The 23,973-nt window shown below is 39.6% G+C and overlaps 1 protein-coding gene across 1 annotated transcript in view; it reads right to left on the bottom strand.

Annotated features, from left to right (window-relative positions):
* The window catches only part of LOC122810746 (olfactory receptor 2D2-like), a 154,246-nt gene that overhangs the window by 65,334 nt on the left and 64,939 nt on the right, over window positions 1-23,973 (bottom strand). Inside the window, exon 5 of the mRNA XM_044082307.1 lies at window positions 11,438-11,544. Within this exon, the coding sequence (XP_043938242.1) occupies window positions 11,438-11,544 (107 nt within the window). The remainder of the gene's footprint in view (window positions 1-11,437; window positions 11,545-23,973) is intronic.

Here is a 23,973-nt window from a genome sequence, read left to right as displayed (position 1 = left end):
ATGTGCATGCATACGGGCTGTGATACACATTATCTGCATCCATTATTAGGTGCATGGCTTTCAAAGGCAGTTGTTCTGCAGCAGGGTCCCAGTTGTACATATGTACTTTGCCATAGCTGCCTTAGCAGGTGTGTTTAAAGATGGTGCTGATAAAAGGGCAAATTTACCTGCTATCCCAGGCCTCACGTATATCCATTATTATGTATTTGGCTGTGTACTGGTGTACTATTCCCATCAGAGTCCCAGGAACACTCCCATTTTTCCCATTACATGTACTTGCAGCGTATCAGTGGCAATCAGTATATGTTTCTGGAAACACCTGTTTTAATTCAGACCTGAGTGGCCTAGTGGGCTAATGTACTATGCTGTAGTTAACAGGGGCCTGGATTTGAGACATGGCAGGGATTATCATTCTGTAGATGTGAGAAACACATAAGATCATTAAGGCATATTAAAGCACATTTAAGCAGGTGTGAGCATCAAGCTGTTTAGCTCCGCCCAAACCTGTGCTAAAAATAAAAAAAAAAAGAAAAGAAAAAGGGGGTGATAGGAAAGTGATGAAATGGGGAAAAACATACTGAAAGGCATGTAGGGATGTGCAGGAAGATTGTAGGAAAGGACCATAGCTTTCCATTTCTTGTACAGCAACAGCTGTGCATTTTTACAGATTTTGTACATGAATTTGTACCCCCAAACCCCAGCGGAGGGGGTGAGGACAACATAAATGTGTTGTCAAGTTAACTGGACCTACTTAGTTGTGTCCAGTGGACACATGTGAAATGGAGAGCTATGTATGGGGCAATATTTTTTGTGTGGACAGCTGCCCATTTTCTTTCTTTTTTTTTTTCCTTTTTTGTTAAGGAGAGAGTGGAATATTGGGGAAGGGATGTAGGTGCATGTAGAGAGGTAAGTTGGGTAGGAGAGGTTGCATTTGCAGACAGACAAGACAGACAAGACAGCATACAGGGGCAATGTGTGACACATGAGGGGGGTAAACACCTTGGATGGCGAGGGTGTTGCGGAATCAGTGATGCATGTGCCTTCAGACGGCAGCAGCATGACTGACATCCCTACCCATGGGAAGTCAACACTGATCCTTTACTGCCCCTAATATGGCTGTGCTGGAGGCTGGGTGCCAAGGCCATGAGGACCCATCAGGTTGTCGTGTCTGTTCTCAATCTGGCACAGACATTGTTCATAGCTCCTATGCACAATCCTGGGCACCATGGATGGTAGTTAATCTTGGGTGGCTACCGCCCTTCCATCACTGCTCCAATGGAGTGGACAGGCCCCATCTCCTGAGGAGGTTCCACCCAAGGATGGTGCAGTGCCAGCAGAGGGGTCACCACCAGCCTGGGTCCCAGATGCGCTGGTGCCAGGTGCCACGGCTGGTTGAGGTAGGGTAGGTAGATCAGCAAGAAATGGCCTACCCTGTCATGTTGTAATGATAGAAGTATAGCAATGTGTATAGGTTAGTTATGAAAAAAACATTTTGTTAGTTATAACAGCATGCCAGAACATTGGAAATAACCCATTAACATATCAATGCATATTATATGGAATACAACAATAAATAACATAACAGTATATTAACAGCATGCCAGTAACAGTTACAGCATAAGGCCAACAACATAGGTCATTCAACAAGATATATTAATATGCAACCATTGTAATACATAACAATAATAAAACACATGCCCCAAAATATAGTTTAGAGAACAGCATATGTTAATAGTAAACCATAACCAATGAATAACAATAATAAATTTAGATGAAAATAAGGGGTGGGGAGAGAGAAAGAGAGACATACAGTCCATTAACACCGGTATAGGCTATATAGTTTATAACAGTATTGCTATATACTCTACAGGTCTGTCCTTCCTTTATGTATACAGTGCCCTGTAGCTGCTGTAGGGCATACATACCTCTCAAGCTATCCACAAGGGAAAGTATGGGCCAAGCAGTAACACCTGCAGGTACACATCTACAGAGAACACTTACACATCAGGTGGACCAATATAACTACCAAGGTGTACTGTGAACTGATATGGTGTTACTGTGCTATTGACATAATCATGTCAATGATACATCTGTGACTGAGGGATTAAGCAACAGTGATTACATTTCATGACAACGTGACACTTGAGAGACATGTATGCATACAGTACAGTGAGTAAACAACTATCGTGCCTTGCTTGCAAGGCATGGGGATAGAACTTCAGCAAACTTTCACAGACATTCCTGGCATACAGCTATACAAAGATTACACATTTTATTTATTTTGTATTATTTTATTATTATTGTACTTTTTGCCTTTATTTTATGATGTCTTATCACATTCCTGGTCAATGCTGTTAGCAGTCTGTTACATCTGAATGCACAAATTATTTATTCATAATAAGGGCTACCAATTTAACTGTATTTCCCATGGAGACAACATCTGTCATCAATACATAACTGATTCAGTAATATTTATTACTACGTGGCACTGGATCTGAACTCTGGTCTGTGTGTGGCAAAATGTACTTCATACAGAGCATTTAACAAACTGAACTACTGAGTCACTGCTGATTACTGACCGACTGATATTTACCTACAGTTCACATGGAAACAAAATATGACCTGGTAATAGTACTACAGTTTTATACTAGACTGCAGTGACAGCTGAACACACATGCATTAGATTCATGCATGACAGAGACACTAGGTAAACTATACATTACTACATAGAATGCAGGTGTACACAATATACTGTTAGTCGGTGGAAATATCTGTGAAGTCTACAAACTATATCAGATTATTGTGTTGGGTACCTCACTAATATACAGTTGCAGATAGTATATTTGCAGTTTACAGCTATTACACTGTCCTACTTGCCTGCAGCACCGTACCTCAGAGCCTAAATGCATATAGCTGAAATGCAATGGTTAACAGATGACAATCCTGATATAAATGATATACCTTGGGTGTTATTGCTATTGCTTCAGATGTTATTGCAGAACAGGTGTCATAATGCATTCCTTGTAATAGAGCTCTATTATTGCTTAATACTCTTTATTAGCTATACCTTGAGGCAGGTAATGGTATTCTTTTGTGTTTTTATCTCACAGCAGTTGTCATAATCGATTTCATGCAAAACAGCCCTAATTGCACACATATTGCACAACACAGCTTTATTAGGAGTACATTCATGCAGTTACTGGAATAGTTTTGAGTATTTATTGCACAGCAAGTGTTGCAATACAGCTGTAATTCCACAATTATTGCAGTATAAACTTTATTTCATTTACTTTATCAGGGTTCATGCTTTAGTCTTCCCTGTTTATTGCACTACAGTTGGCAGTAGTCACTTACTGCAGTGCAGGTCTATGTCCACATTCATTGCAATACACAAATCTTTACTGTATATTCCTATTGGCAGTTAATGCTTTACTCTTTATTGCTTATTTCACTATAGATTGCAAAGTAATCTGTACTCACCACACTCATGGTGCAAACTGGCCAAGCACCCAACAAGCGCCTCTAGATTGCGAGGTCTCTCTTTTGCAGCTGTAGGAAGAGAAGCACACTATTATGCCTAGCTGTCTATCAAACATTCAGATTAGGCATTGGTAAAACAATGGTAACAGTACTTACAAACTTGTGGGACATTCCCAGCTCCAGCTTCCCAGACACATGTGTCTAGAAGATCCACCTTCCAATGCTTCAGGTCATCACAGTGTTGACAGACCTGCTCACCTGTCCGGGGGATACTGGTAGCACTGGTGAGATTGTGTGCCAGCCAGTCCCAGGCCTTCACCTTACATTATGAGCCCTGGAACTGTCCCTGCAGGAGCCAGTCATCATGATCATTCATGAGGAGTCCAACCATGACCCTGGAGTCCAGAATGACCAGCGCTGCACCCAGAAGCTCTCACCCTCTCCAACACCAGCTTTAGTTATTGCACAGTTTAAACTCCAAATGGTTATGCTGTATTTCCACCTGTTGTGCTTAATATCGCCTGTTTTCCTGCCATTATATGCCACTGGGCAATTTTTAAAAATGCAGCATGTTTCTTGGCACCGCACAAGCCAATGCAGCTGAGTTGAGCAGTGCTTAAGCTGGCAATACTTAGCAATGCTTAGCAGCGCACAAACCAGCTAAGTACACCCAAGCAATGCCAAGCACTGCCAAGCAGTGCATAAACAGAGATTGTTTAAGAAGTGCTTAGCAGGTCTTAGCAGAGCTTAGCTGAGTGCAGTAGATCAGGATTGAAAAATAATCACAATCATTTGTCTTTGGAAAAAATGCTTATTTTCCATTCTATATATTCAAACCCTGCATCTACTGCATACAAAGACAGAACTGTTACCACTTGGCTACGTGGATATGTGGAATGCTGCTATACTTTTACATATACCTTTCAGCTAACTTTAAGCATTGCTAAGCACTGCACTGTGCAAACCCGCTAAGCTATGCTTAAACTTGATTTTAGAATCACAAATTAAATGCATCCATTTTCTATTTTTAGATGTTTGGCGTGTGTCAATTGCTGCACTCTTCACTGCACTGTGCAAACTTGAAAAAAAAATTAAATACATTGATATATTGCACTTTGACAGCACAGGGGGTGTGTTACTCATCTGCGGACACAGTTAGTCACACATTCCCTACACTGATTCAATAACCATGTTCCACAGCTCTCCCTCAGCAACATGCTGTCATTATGTAGCTCTACCAAGGGGGAACAATGCACATGGACATGGTAACACCCATGTAGGCTCTATACTATGCCTGCATGGATTTTATAAAATCTGGGGGCCTATATATATATATATATATATATATGTATATATATATATATATATATATATATATATATATATATATATATATATATGTGTGTGTGTGTGTGTGTGTGTGTGTGTGTGTGTGTATATATATATATATATATATATATATATATATATATATATATATATATATATATATATATATATATATATATATATATATATATATATATATATGTTGATCCGTTAAACCCTCGAACTCACTTTCGTGAAAGTGCACTTTGTAAAAAATGCACTTTTGCGAAACACAAAATAACAAAAAACCCCACAAAATCACATTTATGTAGGAGGGCAAGCCCCACTGCACCCCCCCCATGCCTTCCCTACTTAAATATACTAATTCTGAGATCGCAATAAAGTGGGGAAAAGGATATATTCCCTTATCCCCACTGTAACATGATTCGGCAAATCGGCTTTCGCAAAAGTGCACTTTTGATGTAGTGCACTTTCGCTGAAGTGGGCTCATCCTTCTGTTTGTTGATGAAGTGTACTTTCAACAAACAGAAGGAGACCCTATATATATATATATATATATATATATATATATATATATATATATAGGAGGACTACAGAATCCTGAAAGCCCAAAATCTTAAAGACCAAAATCCTGAGACCAAAATCTTGAAAGTTCAAAATCTTGAAAACTCAAAATCCTGAAAACAAAGAGGATATCAACACTTACTATATTCCAGCACAAGTACATACAGAAACAAATAAAGCACAGACCATATTACTCTTCTCCAAGTATTAGCAGGGAGGTAAGCTCCCCTGCACCCCCCACACCCCCTGCTACTTAAATATATCAACTCCGAGATTGCACTTAATGTACTGAAGTGCAATCTTGGAGTTGTTATATTTTGGTAGCAGGGGGTGTGGGGGGTGCAGGGGGGCTTGCATATAGTTAAAGGGTAATATGTTTTTGTATGTACTTGTGCTGGAATATAGTAAGTGTTGGTATCCACAGATTAACAGAATAATATGCTAATGAGCAAGGAATCAGCTGTGCTTTATGCTAAAAAAAAAATAAAAAAATAAAAGGAATGGCTGAGCGATTAAGAAACATATAAAACAAGCACTAACGCGCAGCTCAGTTTAGCTCCAAATTCTAATAAATGCTGGAATGCAGCCAGCCATAACTATATTTTGAAAAATGTTAGATGTTGCTGCAGCCATTGTAAACTTGTATGTGCAAGTTGTGATGCAAGGGACAGCCAATGACCATGACAGAAATCATCCAAGAAGGCCCAGGGTATTTAGACCAAGGTTACTATATCATGCATTACATGGTAAAGAACTAATGGACTGCAACAGGGTGGACAGAGACACCACAGGGGACATAGTCAACATCTGTCAGCCACATCTGAGGTCACGTGGGAATCATTGAGTGCTCATCCCAGTGGAAACTAAGGTGCTGTAGTTAGCCATAATGTGTACTGCAACAGTCATCTCTCTGCAGAAACTACAGACCCATTAGAATGACTAGTCTCATATGCAAAATCAAGGAAATAATTATCTTGGAAATAATTAATACTGACATTGGAAACCTTTATTCACTGGATCCAACCCAGTCTGGTTTTGTTCAAGAATGTTTACGTCTACTAAATCTGGTAGACTTCTTTGAGAAGATGACCAAGGCAATGGGCGAGGGCAAAATGATGCATACTGCCTACCTGACCAAGCCATTTGATACAATTCCCCATCTTGGTCATTGTAAACAAACTCATGGAATTAGGCATAAAGCCCTGTGTTACACATTGGATTCAGAGCTGGCTCTCAGATAAAGTACAGGAAGTTAGGATAGTGGAGTCCATCTACACACAGAGAAGAGAATCTCTGAGACACATATCTGTCCCTCAAACATCTTTTGTTTAGTCACAGACAAGGTTTAAATCCTTTGATCAGGCAATTCTAGTGTTGTTTGTTTTGCAAATGTGTATGAAATCTATCAGAGCTCTATCAAAGAATGACTTGTAGGTTAGGCATAAATCACCCCTCAGTAGTCTGTAGGAGACAGAGTACAGGGACAGGGCTTTGCCATCTTGCGTAACATCACACTTAGAATACAGTTGCAGCAGAGTTCCCCAGTACAGGCACCACTGTTCCCAGCTCCCCAGGCAGCAGCTGTGACACAGATGAGGGATCAGATAAGGAACCAGAGCAGGGGATGATCATGACAGACAAAGGTAGGCACAATATGCCATGGGTGTGGCTAAAAGGCAGAAAACTGTACATTCTAACATAAGATTTAACCACATATAAATATTCAACATTGATGCATACATACAAACCAGACTTTGCTAAGCCATGCAATGGCAAGCAAATGTGTGCATCAGACATAGTCAATCCCAGGATGAGAAGTCCTCACCTGTACTATCATAGGTGAGTAATGAACATGTCACATAGAATTAAACAGCTAGTAAAGATAAATTATATCAATATAGCGATATCCATAGACTATAAACTGTATATCCAGAAAATACTAGACCATAATAATGCATTCAAACATTAGCATGAAAATGGCTGCTATCACATGCATCTCAAGGTGCACCCTGTACATCACTCTACAACAGAAGAAAGAAACGGTGCAAAAAAGAGGAAAATCCCTTGATTGGAGGAACTCCTTGGCCAGCTTCAGTAAGAAGCTGAGATCCCTCATAAAATCCTCCAAAGCTAGTAACAAAAACAAAATTGACACTAATTTTAAAGACAACCACTAAGCATTCTATAGCTATGCCAAGAATCTCAATGGCAACACTCAGATCTGCTCTGAGTTACAGCACAATGGCACTAAATATACAGAACCAACTGATATTGCCAACATCCAGGCAGATAGGTTCAGTGCTAACTTTATCTTTGCTCTCACTCCCTAAAGGGCCCACTTCTATACCGGAAGAATGCAAACTTCCTGTAATCACGGCTGCACAGGTAAAAAACACACTCTCCAAAGCCAAGAACACAGTATCCATGGGAACAGACAACATCCCAGGCTGCATTCTACACAAACTACAAAATGAACCTAAGCACCATGTTCAATCATAGCCTCACCTCAGGCTTTTTGCCCACTGAATGGTGCACAGTGATGGTTATCCCACTCCACAAAGGGGGAACTACCACAGACCCAAGGAACTACTGCCCCATTAGCCTATTGAGCCTGCCCTGCAAGGCCATGGAACATATCATCATAGAACTTATAAACAAAGACATTGGTAATCTCCAAGCTCTGGACCCCACCCATTTCGGGTTTGTAAAAGGCAGATCATGTCTCCTAAACCTCATAGACTTCTTTGAAGCAGTCACCAAAGCCATAAACAAGGGTAAGGTGGTTCACACAGCCTATCTAGATCTCACCAAGGCTTTTGACACCATCTCCCACTCTGGAATTATAGATAAACTCACTAAACTAGGTATAAATCCCTATGTCACAAGATGGATTGCCAACTAGCTCACTGACAGAACACACACTGTGAAAGTAGCAGAGTCCAAATCCGACTTCAGACCAGTAAAAAGTGGAGTACCACAGGGTTCATTCCTGGGTCCTCTCCTGTTTGGTATCTACTTTTCTGAAGTACAGGCTAATGCAGAAGATCTTTGGCTAACGAAGTTCGCAGATGACTGCAAATGAGGAGCCATAATTGAAATGCCTAATGATATAAACATCCTACATAAGGGCCTCACTGAGACAGATGCCTGGTGTCAAAGACATGGCCTCAAGCTCAATGCCAAAAAGTGCATTGTCACCCCCTTTGGTAAAAACTCTGTATCCATGAACAACCAAATAGGTGGTAGTCTACTTAACACTGAAAGTATGATAAGAGACCTTGAGACACAGGTGGACAGCAGACTCTCCTTTGATAATCACATCGCCACAGTAGTCAGGAAATCCTTCTATGTGGCACATCTCATCACAAAAGGTTTCTCATCCAGGAAAAAAGAGGTCATTGTTCCCCTCTACTCATCACTCATTAGACCCATTATAGAGTACAATGCCCCTTTTGGTATGTCCTCACAAGACATCTACAACAACTGGAAAGGCCTCAGAAATACTTCACAAAGAGGATTACTGGCCTCAAATAGATGTCCTACGCAGACCATCTAAAAAACCTCCAGCTTTACTCCTTCACATATCTCCTACTCAGAGGTGATCTCTGCCTAACATACAAAGCTATGTCAAACCCAGAGCTGTTGGACATGCTCCACTTAAAGAAATCCCAGTCCCACCGAGCTACATGCTCTAGGGACCTAAACCTTGACAACACAATAAACAGAACATGCTGGAGGGATAGATTCCTATCCCAGAGACTTCCCATACCTATCTATATCAAGCAAAGCTCCTCATTAGCACTCTTCAAGAAAAATCTTGATGATTGGATGGGAAATAGGAAATTCACCCAGGGGATCACCTCTGTGGCTCTGCTCGACAGGAGCACAGGAAAATAATTTTCTTGGGTGGTGAAAGCCAGGTTTCCTTTTTTGCTGGGCTTATATAGGCCCTAGGGCCAATAGCCTAGTGCCTACCTATGAACCTATAATCAGTCCATGTGAAACAACTCAACAGGGGGTAGGCCAGGTTCAGCATCATCTACACAGGTGGATGGGCAAGACAGCTATACATTAGTTATTAAATACAGAATGAAAGATAATAAAAGCAAATACTCTGTAGTACAGGGCAAAGAAGACATATTTTGTAAAGCATACATTGCTTGCTCACTATGTCCATTAGAAGTAGCCCGAGTGACACACAAATTGTAAGGGCAGGGGACTTTAAGCATCAGCTGCATGAATAATTGTGCAAGCTGTCCTACACAAGAAGTCAGACTAACACAATTACTACAGAAGATAAGCATAGTAAATAAAACTAAAATCAATACAAATATAAATGGAAACAAGGACAGTACAGTAACTAAACAAGCATTAGTTTGCCATTGTGTGCATCAGAAATTGGCAAACCTGGGCCACATTTTGTGCAAAGGGCACAGCACAGTCATCATCATTTGCAGAGTGAGGAGAGAGGAGAGGATGTTACAGGATGACAGGTTTCACAAAGAAGATTGTGCCAATGTGAGAGATGAGTTTTTTTATAATAATGTACTGCGAAGGCCACTATATCCAGACATGATGAAGTCTATTTTCAATGACAGATATAGGTTTTGGAGCCCTTTTTAAACTCATGTCATAACCTGGCATTACAAAAACAAAAAACAATAAAAAACAAAAAAAAGAAAACCGGTATTTACACTGGAGTGATGAGTTAGCATAACCTCCACTATCCTACCATCTCCATCAATGGTAATAATCAGCCCAACTCCATGATGGCCTCAACATAGGTGGCATGACCTACACAATTCAATACCTTGCAATTCCGCAGTATCAAACCTTGCAACTGCTCCACTTTTACCAGGGAGTACCAATTTTACTTCACAAATCTCTGTTCACCCCACTGTTTACTTTATGTGCATTGTCTCACGACCATCAGGGAACCGCTGGCACTACTGCACTTCCGTACACTTCTGTTAATAATTATATGCTGAAAATATGAGGCAAAATTCTAGACATTCTGCAAAAGTATGAACAGTTGAGAGGTATGGTGTGTGTGTGTGTGTGTGTGTGTGTGTGTGTGTGTGTGTGTGTGTGTGTGTGTGTGTGTGTGTGTGTGTGTGCGTGTGTGCATGTGTGCGTGTGTGCGTGTGTGTGTGCGTGTGTGTGCATGTGTGTGTTTGTGTCTGTGTGTCTGTGTTAGGTGTCATAGTCAATATGAGGTGTACTGTGTTTGGGTTTGCAGGGAAAAAACATAGCATTCTGGACAGCACTATGCCTTGGCATCCCAAACAAATGTGAATCTGCATACTAGAGGATCCAATTGCTCAGTTATGGCCCCAACCATGTGAACTATTTGCACCCTGGCTAGAAGTCAGAGTGCTAACTGAACATGAGCAATTTCTGATGGATGAGTTCACATCATGACGATGCCCACAGTTACTACCATGTGGATGACTATATCTGGCTGTGGACACAACTACCACTGCTGTAGCAGTGGATATACTAACATTGAGGGAGCAGGATCTGGTACATCCGTGACCATGATGGTTGACATCTGGTGATCTGGTGATGTACCAGTGGATCAGCCTTGTGGATGCTGCACCTGTCATGATACAAGATCAAGAGCAGACACAGCAATGTCTGGTGTATCACTCATCCTGTAGAAGGAGTCACACATATGGTTCATGCAGTCTCATATGTCAGAATGCATGATGTGCAGAAGTCTATCTCTTCTAAGGTCTTAGCGGAAATTACCTCTGCATCCATGACAGCCATACAAATACATTGGGTGGCAGCTTCTAACTCACCAATCTCAAAGGGACTGTGGTAGCCATACCTTCTCTGAGCACCTCTACCAACACCCCTGTCTGTTACCTTACCTTCATGATGGGTAGAGGGAGATTCCACCATCTCTGCATCTGGAGTCCCTGTACAACTCTGGTCAACCATGCCTGATTAACCTGTCCCCTCACAGATGTGTCTGTGTCATTGTTATGCATAGGCATAATGGCTGTCTCTGTACTGTGAGAAGTGGATGTGGGAGCCACAATCCGTATGTTAGACTTACCCATGCAACTCCTGGCTGTGCCTGTTCACTATCATAGTCAGAGGCTACTGAACTTCTAACATCAGGAGAAGGCAGTTCCGCAGTTCTGGTGCCAGCCAATGCCTGACCTGTGAATACACCAAGAAAAGAAAAAATAAAAGTAATAGAAACATGAATACATATGTAACTCCTACACCTAATTAAAGACAAATGCAAATAACCATATGGAGTAATTTACTAACAAAAACGTATGCCCACAGTATGTGCAGGTGGTTAACCTACCACAATGTTAGATGTTTCTAAAAACACAAATTTCAGTTAATAAAGGAAATTTAAGTATACAGCTTAATAAAACCTAATAGAAATTTATAAAGAACTGGTAATTTATTGATTTGAATGACATACCTGGACCATCACTTGTGAAAATCCTTTGGTTGCCCTCCACCTTTGCCCCGACATGCAGCACTGCAATGTGGACCTCTTCTGAGCTGCTTGGATCCTTTACAGGTGAAAGTTACTCCTCTATCTCAGTGAGTGGTGCTTAAGTAGATGACTGACCACCAGTAGCCCTTCAGTCCGGTGCCACAGCCATTGTTTTGTCAGTAGTCTTTTTAGTCAGGTCAGTGGCCCTATATCAAACAGTTTGACATTCACAGCCCTGGGCACCCACTGCATTGACAGCATCATTCATCTGCCACCAGACATGGTCATTTATTTATTGTATTTATTTTATTTTACATCTGTTTACCGGGAAAGCCTGACTGGACACAGTTCCTTTTTCAGCAGAGGCCTGGGGAGAAAAGCTCTGCATACAGCACTAATCAGTTACAAATTGAGAAACTGGTATACAGTAGACAAGTTGCTGTACATAACCTGGAACACTGGTAAATCATATGATAGTACAAATGACTAACAAAATATATTACATACAATTATTGTACAATAGTTAATTTTACACAAGTTACATATTTATGCATGCTTGAGCAGAAGCTAAAGGCAAGGTTGTAGAGATAATTAAGTTGTTAAAACAATCATGAAAAAAGGGATGGAAAAGAGGAATGAAGAAGGTAGGAGAGGGGCAAGAGTTTGAAGGTTTGGTGAGGAAGTGTGTGGTGACAAGAGTTAGTAAGTGTAGGTGGAGAGGAGTTGGATAGAGAAAAGTAGGATTTGTGAGATGCTACCCAGGGCTATTGCAGTTACAGAGCCATGAGTTCAACAGATGGGATTTTAGTGCTGTTTTGAAGGAGTCAGTGGAAGCTGTAGCTAAGATATTGGGAGGTAGGTTGTTCCACTGCTTAGCAATAAAAGCCTGCAGAAATATTGGCTTTAGATGCTTTTGGTACGGATTTGTGGTTGCATTGCAGGAGTCTTGTTTTGGTGTATGAATGTAGTATGGTTTGCAGGGATGGGGTTTTATCAGGGTAGTAAAGCAAATTGTTGGCTAGTATGAGTTGATTATATAGTAGGATTTCAAGCCAGGTAAGCTGCTTGAGAGGAATGCAGTGGTGTGTTCTAAAAGGAGAATTGGTTGTGAAATTGGCTATTGTGTTATACCAAGCTTGCAACTTGGATAGGTCAGATTTCCTTAGATTGGTGAGGATTGGGAAGCATAAACAAAGGTAGAGATGAGATGAGTAAGAGCAATAGTGGCTCTAGTGCTGTTTGGAACTGTTTTTTCTATATAGCAGACCTAGTTTTTTGTGCACTTTCTTTATAGTAAAAAAGGATATATGTATGTCAAATTTCATGTTACTATCAATTTCTACCCTCAGTAGTTTGGTGTGACTGACTGGAGATATGACGGTATTGTTATGGAGGTGATATTAAATATTAGGTCATGTGTTGAGTGCTGTGAGGGTGGAAAGATGAGGAGCTTAGTTTTGTTGGGATTTAATATTAGCTGTGAGTCAGTAAGCCATATTTCCACAGAGAGAAAAGAGGCATGTGTTAGTTGTTGCTATTCAGTGGGGGAGGAGGAACCACAAATTACTGTGGAGTCATCTGCATATTGGATGACTGAGGCCTGTAGTGTGGCTGTATGAAGTTTATTGGTGAATAAAGAAAACAGCAGTGGTCCAAGAATGGAACCTTGTGGGGCTCCTAGTGAGACTGGTAGTAGAGGAGAAAGTTTTATGTGCCATCTGACAGCCTGCTGTCTGCCTGTTAAATAGCTCCTAAACCAGAAAACAGTGGGGTAGCTGAGATTTAGTTCTGAAAGAGTGTTGATTAGTTTATCATGATTAACCGTGTCAAAAGCTTTCTAAAGATCAAGAAAGATAGCTGAGACAAATTTTCTGTTATTTCAATGGTTGTTTACTGTCTGAGTGAAGGACATAAGGGTGGTAGTCATACTATGCATTGGTGTAAAACTATGTTGGGTTTTAGAGAGTAGCTTATTAGAGTTTAGGTGTGTCATGATTTGTGTTTGGACATACCTTTCAAGGATTTTGGAGAGGGGAGAGAGTTTGTCAATTGCACGATAATTAGTAAGTTCTTTGGAGTTGCCCCCCTTGTAAAGTGGAGTAATGTATGAGACAGCTGTCGGACGAGGTTTTTTTGTAATGGAGCACTTTATAAGAATTGCTACTGGATCTGCAATAGCCTCAGCAGCAGTTTTTAAGAATTCACCTGGTAGTCTGTCAGCAGAAGGAGTCACTGGTTTTAGCTTACTAAGTAGTTTTCTAATTGTGGGCATAGAGACAGGTTGAAGTGTAAAATGCTGTTCAATAGCATTGATATCTGGAGATTTTAGGCATTTGGAATGGCTTTGAGAGATAGGTAGGATGGATTCTGGAAAAAAATTGTTGAATTGAGTTGCTATATTGGTTGAAGTATCTGCAGTTTCAGGGGCAGGGGTGCCAGTTTTTCCTGGCTGTAATATTTGTTGATGGCTGCCCATACCTGTCCTTGAGGGAAGTGACCTCAGCACAAGAAGCTGTAGTAATTGGTCATTTTGGACCATTTCTAGCTCTTTTGAAGTTCCCTGGTTAAAATCTGCCTCTGCTTCTTTTTTTTTTTAATTGCCTTGCTCAGACACAGCTCCACGTGGTCCTGTTGAGTCTTCCTAAGAGACTGAAAAAAAAAAAGCGACTGCTTCCCTGATTAAGTATCCTGTTTTTATATTTGTATTATCTGCACTTAAAAAGTACATTTAGTGAAATTAGTCTAAATCAAAGTCGAAAAGTGTTTGTTTGCTGTTTAATTTAATTGTTTTTGGCTGCACAAAAGTGCTAGCATGTACTGTACTCTTATTGCCTTTTTTTGCATGCATTTTTAAGCGAGTTGCCACTAGAGTACCAGCGGCAGCAAACAACAAGGTTAAACTATTTCTGGCTCCGCCTCGCTAGTCTGCTCTTCATTTTTTTCTTTTCTTGTCTACTTCTATCTAAAACAGTCTATTCTCTATCTATCTCTAAAAGCTCAGCACTTAGCATTAAAGCATTTTTTTTGAGGTCCATATTATACAATATCTACTAGTTCAAAACCCTTAAAACCCCACCCACCTTGAGTACAGGTCCCTTTAGGTCCCAGTTACACAGCAAACTTCTTTTATTTTCTTCTCTAGCTTCAGCAAGGGTCAGTTGCTAGTCCTCCCTGCCCTGCTGGCTAGAGAGATCTGGGAATATTTATATAATCTAAGTGCCTCATGTACACAGACAAACAACCCCTCCCCTCTCCTCAAACACAAACACACACATGAGATGCAACTATATAGGCCTGCTGGCTCTGAGCTCTCTCAACTCAGGACTGTGAAAAGACATACAGGAGAAGGTAACCACACAGGTACACACACCAGCAACCCACAGTCACACAAAGAAACTACAAATCAAACACATAAACACACAAAAAACATACTGGAGGCACTGAGGCCAAATCTGCCAAAACAGCAGAGGAGGACCTCCAAGACAGACACAGGCACTGTGACAACCCTCAATAACACACATAACACATAGATCACAAGTCCCACAAAAAATCAGTCCAACACACAAAAGGCCATGACACAATAGTCAGACACCTTGTCTCCACTGACTCCATAGTCAGACACTGGACGCACACACTGGAACAACCTGAAGAAGGAGAGGGTAGGCCAAGCTCGGGCGCTAAAATCTGCCACATAACACAAGCACTCAGGTCACCCAGTACTCAGTAGTGATCCTGATGACTCATTGATCTGTGGGGGTGGAATGACCTGAGACATGATCCCTGACACCCTGACTCAAGAGAGACAGGAACAAAAAGATGATGTAAGGTAGCTCTCAGATTATGGACCCCAAGTGATGCTGGGCCTTCTGACAAAACAGTGCCTACACCCTCCAACAACATGATCACAATTTGTTTGGTGAAGCCAAATTTTTGGTAATAGGCCCTTTGCATGTTGGTATCTCTGAATGATAACAAAATGTCATCTTGCAATTTCCACTGGGCTTCACAAGATGGTCTGCCACCAAGGGACTCTATGTTTCGGTCACTAGTGCAATCTTAGTAGATTTTTTTGCTCTTGGTTCTAATTCTAAACCCATGGATGCCTATGGAAAAAAAATAAAAAAAATAAAAAGAATAAGGCTCATGCGCTGCTACTAAAATCTAGTGACTGCTGCACTCATGCCCGCCCCCGAAGCCGGCCTGCGAGCGCCAGAAAGCGCTGCAGAACAGCTTCAGCAGACTGCTTCTGAGACCTGTTCCAAGGCTTCTCACCCCACCACTATCTACCAGGCGCCGCCCATATCATGAAAGGAGCCCCAAAACCGGACTGTACCACAAAAAGGAGGGGGAGCCATACCTTCTCCATCAGGATCAACACCCCCATTCTGGTCACCACTCATAAGCACAAAACTCCATCCAAACTCAAAATAAGTTAGTGGCAAACTGCTCTACAGTTTGGCAAACTCTACTACAGACACACTCTCAAATCTAGGAACCCCACTCAGGGCCTTGACTCTAACTAAATAAACATAGAAACAGAACATTCATACCAAACCAACAATTCAACCATATCAAGGGCCAGACTGGGAAGCCCAAACCAATGCTATGGGTAGGTGAAATCAAATAACCACAAGAGGTGAAAATATACTCACACCACAAATCCAAACCATTGGGATCCAATGCTCCACACATCACAAACAAAATAATGTGACACTGATTCGGATCCAAATGCTCACACCTGAAGACAGACCCAAATAAACACCAACCATCCAAATCCATCCCACTCCACCCCAAACAAAAAGAGACAGTGAAGAACTTCTCAAAATAAACAAAACACTTCTGGCCCTGGGAAAGGTACAGGTCAAGGCCCTGAGCCATTGCAAAACACAACAATTGCTTTCAGATCCTACAAAAAGACTCATGAGCCACCTGGGGATTGCCTGGATCAAAAAATCCAAATAAAATCAAGACCCTTTCCACCCACCAAAGCTACAAGATCCACAAAATCCCAAAATAAAACAAACTTTACAACAGAGGAGGTCCAAATGAGAGCCAAGCAAAAACCTAAAAGAAAAGACTGATCATAGAAATATAAGTAGAAATAAAAAAACAAACAAAATCAAGTGGCCAAGGTTGAGAAAAAAAAAAAAAAGGACAAAAAGACAAAGACAAAGGCCTTCTTTAGCTAAATTAGAAATAGCAGAAATTGAATCCACAAATGGATCCTTCCAGATCCAAAATGAGACATACCTAAATATAAGACAAATCAATTTCACATAAGATTGTAGCAAAATTACTTGAAAAAATCCCCAAACCAACATTAAAGGAGAAAGGGCCATCCCAGGTCCCAGTGCCCAATCCCCCTCTCCTCCCAATGGCTATCCAGCCAATCTGGAGCTAAAAACACAGGATCTCTGGGACGGATGGTAATTCCCCGGCTGTGTAAAACCACAGCTTCAACAGCAAACTAAACCACACATTAGGCTGGAACTTGGCCTTGGCCTATCATCACTGCACAAAATTCAGCCATAAGCAGCGTAAGGCCACTCTCCCCTCCAGAGGACCGTGCTAATCACGGATGGTGGTAATGGTCCGTGTCCAAATGTGTAAAGAGGCCCACTGGACACCAAAACCCATAAGACACCATAATGGGGTCCAACAAACCTGATCACCCAATGTGGCATTCATAATCAAGTCAATTCCTGTCAGACCAGACTTGAAGAGTCACCCAATCCATTCAAGTCAGAGCTGGGCCCCCACCTACCTCTTCAGAGGCAAGCTCTGAAGCTTGACCCCCACTTGGTATCATAGAAAGGCTCCCCACCTTAAAAACCCATAAACTTATCAGCAAGCACTAAGAATTGCAGGACAAGGCAAACTGGCACAGGGCTGGGTTGCACCCACCATGTCAGAGATGCACTGAGAGCCAAGGAGTGTCCAGACTCCAAGTCTTACCAGAGGCTGACTTTCAGTCCAGGGCCAAGTGCTGCCAAACAGAGGAGGATACACAGCTAAGGGGTCTGGGTTGGCCATGCTAGTTGATACAACAATGAAGCAGGTTGCATACTGGGGGGCCCTCAGAAGAAATGACAAGATGGATGATAGCCGCAAACTGGCTCAGGATGAATAAAAAATGGGCTCAAAGAGGGAGTCACAAAAAGACACATTAAGAACCAGTAACCTGAAGTTACCACTTAGATAAAAAGGTTATCAGCACAGTTATACCATAGGTGGCAATCTTACGACCAGAAGCTCAAGTCTCACCAAAGTACACCAATAGTTACCTGGGATATTTTTGGCACTCTTCCCACACCACAGAAGTTATCAGGGACCAGGGGCCCAAAAGTGCCATATGCTGACTACTCTTCACTTATCAGTAGGTCATTGTTCCTGTATGCGACATTGAATCCCCAAGTGATTGGCCCAAGTTCCCCCAAGGTCTGTAAAGGCTCAAATTCCCCATATGCCACTGAAGAAACAGAAACTCCATTTTCAGAGATGACCTGTGCCTGACATACAAGGCCATGTCCAACCCGAATTAATGGACATGCTCCACCTCAAAAAATCCAAAAGAGCCACAAGAGCAGAGAGTTAGAGACTTAAACCTCACGGATATAAAGGCGACGTGCTGGAGGGACAGATCACATCACTCCCTATGCTGTGGAACAGGGAACAACAGAATCCCGACAGAGCAGAGGCTCTGTCTGGCTCTGTTCATGGAGACCAGTGGATGGAGATGGAGGATACAGGGATTCATCTCTACTGTATCACTGCTGGACTGAGGCATCAAACTAATGGGTATAGTATTCTTCAACTGTGGTATGGTGAAAGCCAACCTAACTCTGGCTAGGCTTATAAATGCCCTAGGACAGATAGCCTAGTATGAACCTATGAACCTATGAACCTATAACTCTGTAGGATCATTTTGGTGTCTAATTTGTGTGTTATGTAATAGTTTGTTTTGTCCTCTTTAATAATTTTCTGTCTTATTTCTAAGTTCTAGATATTTTTATTTAGCATCAGGGGTACATGCTTTTTGCCAGTTTGACCAGGCTTTGTCTCTCTTATGTAGCTGGGATCTAGTCTCATATTTAACCAGGGGGCATAGTTAGCTTTAGTTCTGATGGTTCTGGGGGGTGCATGGTAGCTTAGAATATCCAGTAAGGTGGAACTGAAGTATGACACAGCCTCATCTAGGTTTAAAGTTTTCAGCATGAGCCAGTTGCATCTTTTCAGAGTTGTTAGAAGGTTACTGGAGTTGAAGAATATTTTACTATGTATTTCTCGGTATATGGTGGGATTAGCTACACTGGTTGATGTCTGGTTAGGAAAGTTGGTAAGTGGTAACTTAAGCTATCTGGTAAGCAGCCTGACTAATTTGATCTGGTCTGTTTGTCAACAACCAGTCTAGGATTGATTGCCTGTCATGGAATGCGTTGTCAACAGAACAAGGATCTAGGAGATGTCGCCCAGTGAAATGGAAAGTCTGTGCTAGTACCTCTTTCTCAACATCTGAGAAGGGAGGTTTCTGTGTTGAAGATGCCTTAATTTTAGATTTTTTAGATTTTGGAGCCATATCTCTGCTGTGATAGAAAAAAAATATTAGACCAGATGACACACCGATGGGGGGGGGGGTCTACAGGCTGCTATACCTATGGGTAATAATATAGATCATTATGTAGACATCTAAGAATCATTGTATAAAACACTGTAAAACAACATGCAAGACCTGTAATATACCCATATGCATTCCTCCCCTGATACAGATAGTTGTATGATTACAGAAGAAAAAAGACTTATATATGTTTTATAGTTGCACCTAGAATAATGTATAAAAATAAAACAATATAAGCAGAACTCAATTATTTGTTAATGTAATAATCCCCATAACCTCTACAATTCAGAGACATGACTGATCATCTAAAAGCATTGCTGCCTGGCCACCATGAAATACAATACTAAAGGGATGACTGCAAAAACAAACCAATTTTGTTTTTCCAAAAATACACTTTACAATGTTCCACAGCAATCCTTGCAGATAATTTATTAACATGTAACTATGAAGCAGTATATGTATGGTAGAGAACATATTTTTGGCAAATTGCAGAGAATTATCATAAAGTATTACAACTCAGTAGTGTTTTCAGGAATTTTGTTTGGCAGCACTTGGGAAATCAAGCAGTATGCCCTAGCATAATGGAAGTTCCATAGCCTCATGTCTTGCTTATATGGTATAGAAACATTGGGCACATTGAACATGATAATTAGGTCTGAATACATTATCCTTCAAAGTCTTTCAATCTGCACAATGTGCCAGGCAGAAAAACGTGGTGTTAGTTCCTACAGAATGATGTGCATGTGCCTGAGCACTACAAGAGTCATTATCACATCCTTGGCTAGGAAATGTCTTGTAATTGTGGCTTATTAGCAGTTCTTGCCATTCAGTTAGTTATGTAGCATCCCTGCTAATGGCAGTTACACTTACAAATGGTGTGCCACAGAACAAAGGCATACTGTGAAAGTTTACTTTATATTTGTTGTGATAGGAATAAACCTTGATATGCACTTCTGATAATATTTTGCAAAAGGAAGAGGTGTCTTGAGTACACATGAAGGAAAATTGCTAACAAAGTGTCTATAACATAGTATATATAAAATTTAAAACTTAAGTTGCATAATTATGGCAAACTGTAATAGTCATTGTACAAAGGTAATACACTGACATAATGCACAACAACTGCTATCAGAAATTCATGCCTTCAGACAGTTGTTTGTAAACCTCCATCCCTTACCATCCTCACTTCAGCAATAACCATAGTCACACAATTGTACTGTGACAGGAAAAACTACAACAGTCTGATAGGATGAGTATTCTGCAGCCCAAAGTAGAATTTCATAAGTTTAATGATAAGACCACTGTTTCACATTCTAATTTTGCATTGAAACTTTCAGGTGGCTCAACATGCTCATCATTTCAATGTGCATTTTAATGCCATACGTACAGCATTCAGATCTTGTGATGGTGCCATCTATGTGAAAGTAGGGATCCATATTGTACTCATTTCACTTGTATGTGCCCACATAGATGAGAACTCATTACAATAAAATATGAATATGTTTTATTATTTTTTAGTTCATCCTGTGCATGACTGTTGACATTATACATTGGTTCCCATTAGTAATGCCCTGTAGACAATTCATATACTATGGCAAAAACTCAACATTTATTTTCACATGCACAAATACTTAGTCTTGTATCATGCACATAATATTGGTGGTTGTATACCTTATTCAACATTTTTGACACTACTCAGTGCAAAAAGAAAATAAAAAAAAGATGATGTGTAATGTTTTCAATGGCTGAAGATGTTAATGAAGTCTAATCTGACTAGCAGCACTTGTGATACAGGGTATGAATCCACATTAGAGATATTTTACTGTTATGCTTATTCATCATTTTTACATTACTCAATTCAAAAATGTCCTTATATATGTAAATTCTTCAATGGCTTGAGGTGTTAATAAAGTCTGTTCTAAGAGCATATGTAGTGCAGAGTTTGAAGTCATATTACAGATATTTGACTTTTACGCTTACTCCAACATAAAGGAACCAATGACCCCACAAGTTAGCCAAAATAAAATATAATAAAAATAAAAACTAGCCAAAACTAAAACCAAAACTCTTTAGTGGGAGAATAGTAAGCACTTTCATTGAAACTAGAACTTAATCAGACCACCCACATTAGATCACTCCAACATTTTAAATATTAATTCAATAATTAACATCAATTAATCCAATCAATGCTTTAACCCTTTCCTATTTAGCAGAATTTTAAAATTGTCTTTATCATTCAAACTTGGAAATCTGCAGGCATCTAATCTAACCTGCCAGCAGTATTCCTTCCAGTCTAAGTCATCTTTTGCCTGAAAACTATGTTCATAATTCTTAACATAGTCTATCACACTAAACATAAAATAATTCCTATTTTCACTGGTATCAATAACATCTGAATGATCTTTTAAAATATGTTTAGCCAAATTATTGACTGTATCCTGTTTATCAACAGCATGCAAAGGCTCATATATCCTAGCATTAACCTCTCTAATGGTTCTCCCTATAAAAAGCATGACAAAATAGGCATAAACTAACATATACCACAAGTGTAGATTTGCAAGTAAATTTGGAATTCAGCTGAATACTAAAATTCCTACTTTTAACAAAAACTAGAGGACCTTTCATAATGAGTCTGCAGTAATTGCAGGACTGACATTTAAATATTTCCACTTTAAAACTTTTAATTGTATGATTACAATTTCTGGAAAACAAATCCTTAAGATTATTGCCTTTTTTATTACCAAACATCAACATATACCCTATTACCCCTCTTAAGGAAATTCATAAGGAATTACCAATTATTCCTAATAAGTTCTCCATTTTCCTCTCAACAACAGAATTACTCAAGAGGCAGTCTATAGTAAAATCTTTCCTAACCTGCTTCTTAACCAAATTGCAATTTCTCATCATTTGCAAAAACAGGTTTAAATTTCACTTATCTTTTTTTATTTAATTCGTTAAACAGTCTATCTACAAGCAGCTTGGGATACCCTCTTCCCTCAAACTTTGGTGCAATAAACTACATTCATTAATAAAAATCTCAGACTCATCAGTTAGCCTACATGCCTTAATAAATTGCTCATTTACTATATTTTCTTTCAACTTAGCATTGTTCATGCTTTGAAAATGCAAAAAGGTATTATTTTGAACATTTTCCTTATGCATTTTAAGATTTAATACACATTCTGCTGCATTTTTATAAACTGTAACACCCAAAAAATTAATACTTTTTCCATTCACTTTAAAAGTAAATTTTAAATAAGCTGAGACATTGCTGAGATAGTTTTTCTTAAGTCAAAAATACCACCTTACCATAAAATGAACACATCATCAATGAAACACTTATATAAAATCACACACTTGAAATATTTGGGTTTATATACATTGCCCCTTTTCCCAGCCAGTCATAAACAAGTTAGCATAACTGGGAGCCATAGTAACTCCCATTGCTATACCATTAAATTCTTGAAAAATTATTATGAAATTCAAAAAAAAATTATAAGACAAAATAAAATGTAATATTTCAGTAAATAACCTCACCTGTTGCACAGAAAACATATCATAAAATATAATTATTTACGATGCTGGTGAGTGAAAGTGCTCAGTACAGGAAATAAATATAGTTTTATTTACTAATTCCAGGCCTTCTCCATTAGTAATAACAGTATACAGAGATGTCATGTTTCCTGTTACTAAAATAATTTTATCATTTATTTTAATCTTAAGAACAACATTTAATAAAATCAAAAGAATCTTTAATAAAATAATTTATCTACAACTTGCTATAGCTTCTGTATTATTCCCATGTCAAGCAGCAGTTGATCGAAATGGTAGTTTTTCTAAACATTTATGCATCTTATGTAACCCAAAAATCTTGCTTTACTTGGGTTTGCATACTCTATAAAAATAGATACATCATCAGTAACAAGTCCTTCAATCAACCACTCCTTATTATAGCCATAAATTAAACTATAGCATGCTTTTATTTTGGAACAAGCCACCATTTTATAAAATGGCTCATCATTTAAAGTGATAGCATCTCTTCACAATAATTACTATAATCTAAAAAAGCACACCATTTCCTTTATCGGCTTTAGTAATATAAATATCTTTATTATTGTTAATGTCAAATAAAGCTTCTTTCTCATGTACATTTTAATTATGATATGAAACATCTGGCTTGGAATAGAGTAAACTCCTAATATCACATTTTGTTGTTTTTAAAAAGGCTTCTAATTCTGGCAGTAGGGGAAGATTAAAATTACAAGACCTTTTAAATAAAAGGCCATTACACTGCACATTACCATAAAATACAACTTTTAAATTAAGCTTTCTCCCAAATTCCCTTACAGAATTAATATTATTAACAATGTCCACTCTACAGGCTGGTATAAAAGACAGCCCTTTAGTCAACAGTCTTAAATGTTCTTTGTTTAAAACGAGTTTAGATAAATTAACACTCTTGACAGTAAAATTAGCAGTACCTTGCAATTTGGAACATTAAGTTATTTTTTTGTAA

The sequence above is a fragment of the Protopterus annectens genome, chromosome 9.part0, assembly GCF_019279795.1.
Source record: "Protopterus annectens isolate FY-2018-M chromosome 9.part0, PAN1.0, whole genome shotgun sequence".
Taxonomy (NCBI): Eukaryota; Metazoa; Chordata; order Ceratodontiformes; family Protopteridae; genus Protopterus; species Protopterus annectens.
The sequence above is the reverse complement of the archived record's forward strand: the minus strand, read 5'-3'. Positions and strand labels throughout refer to the sequence as shown.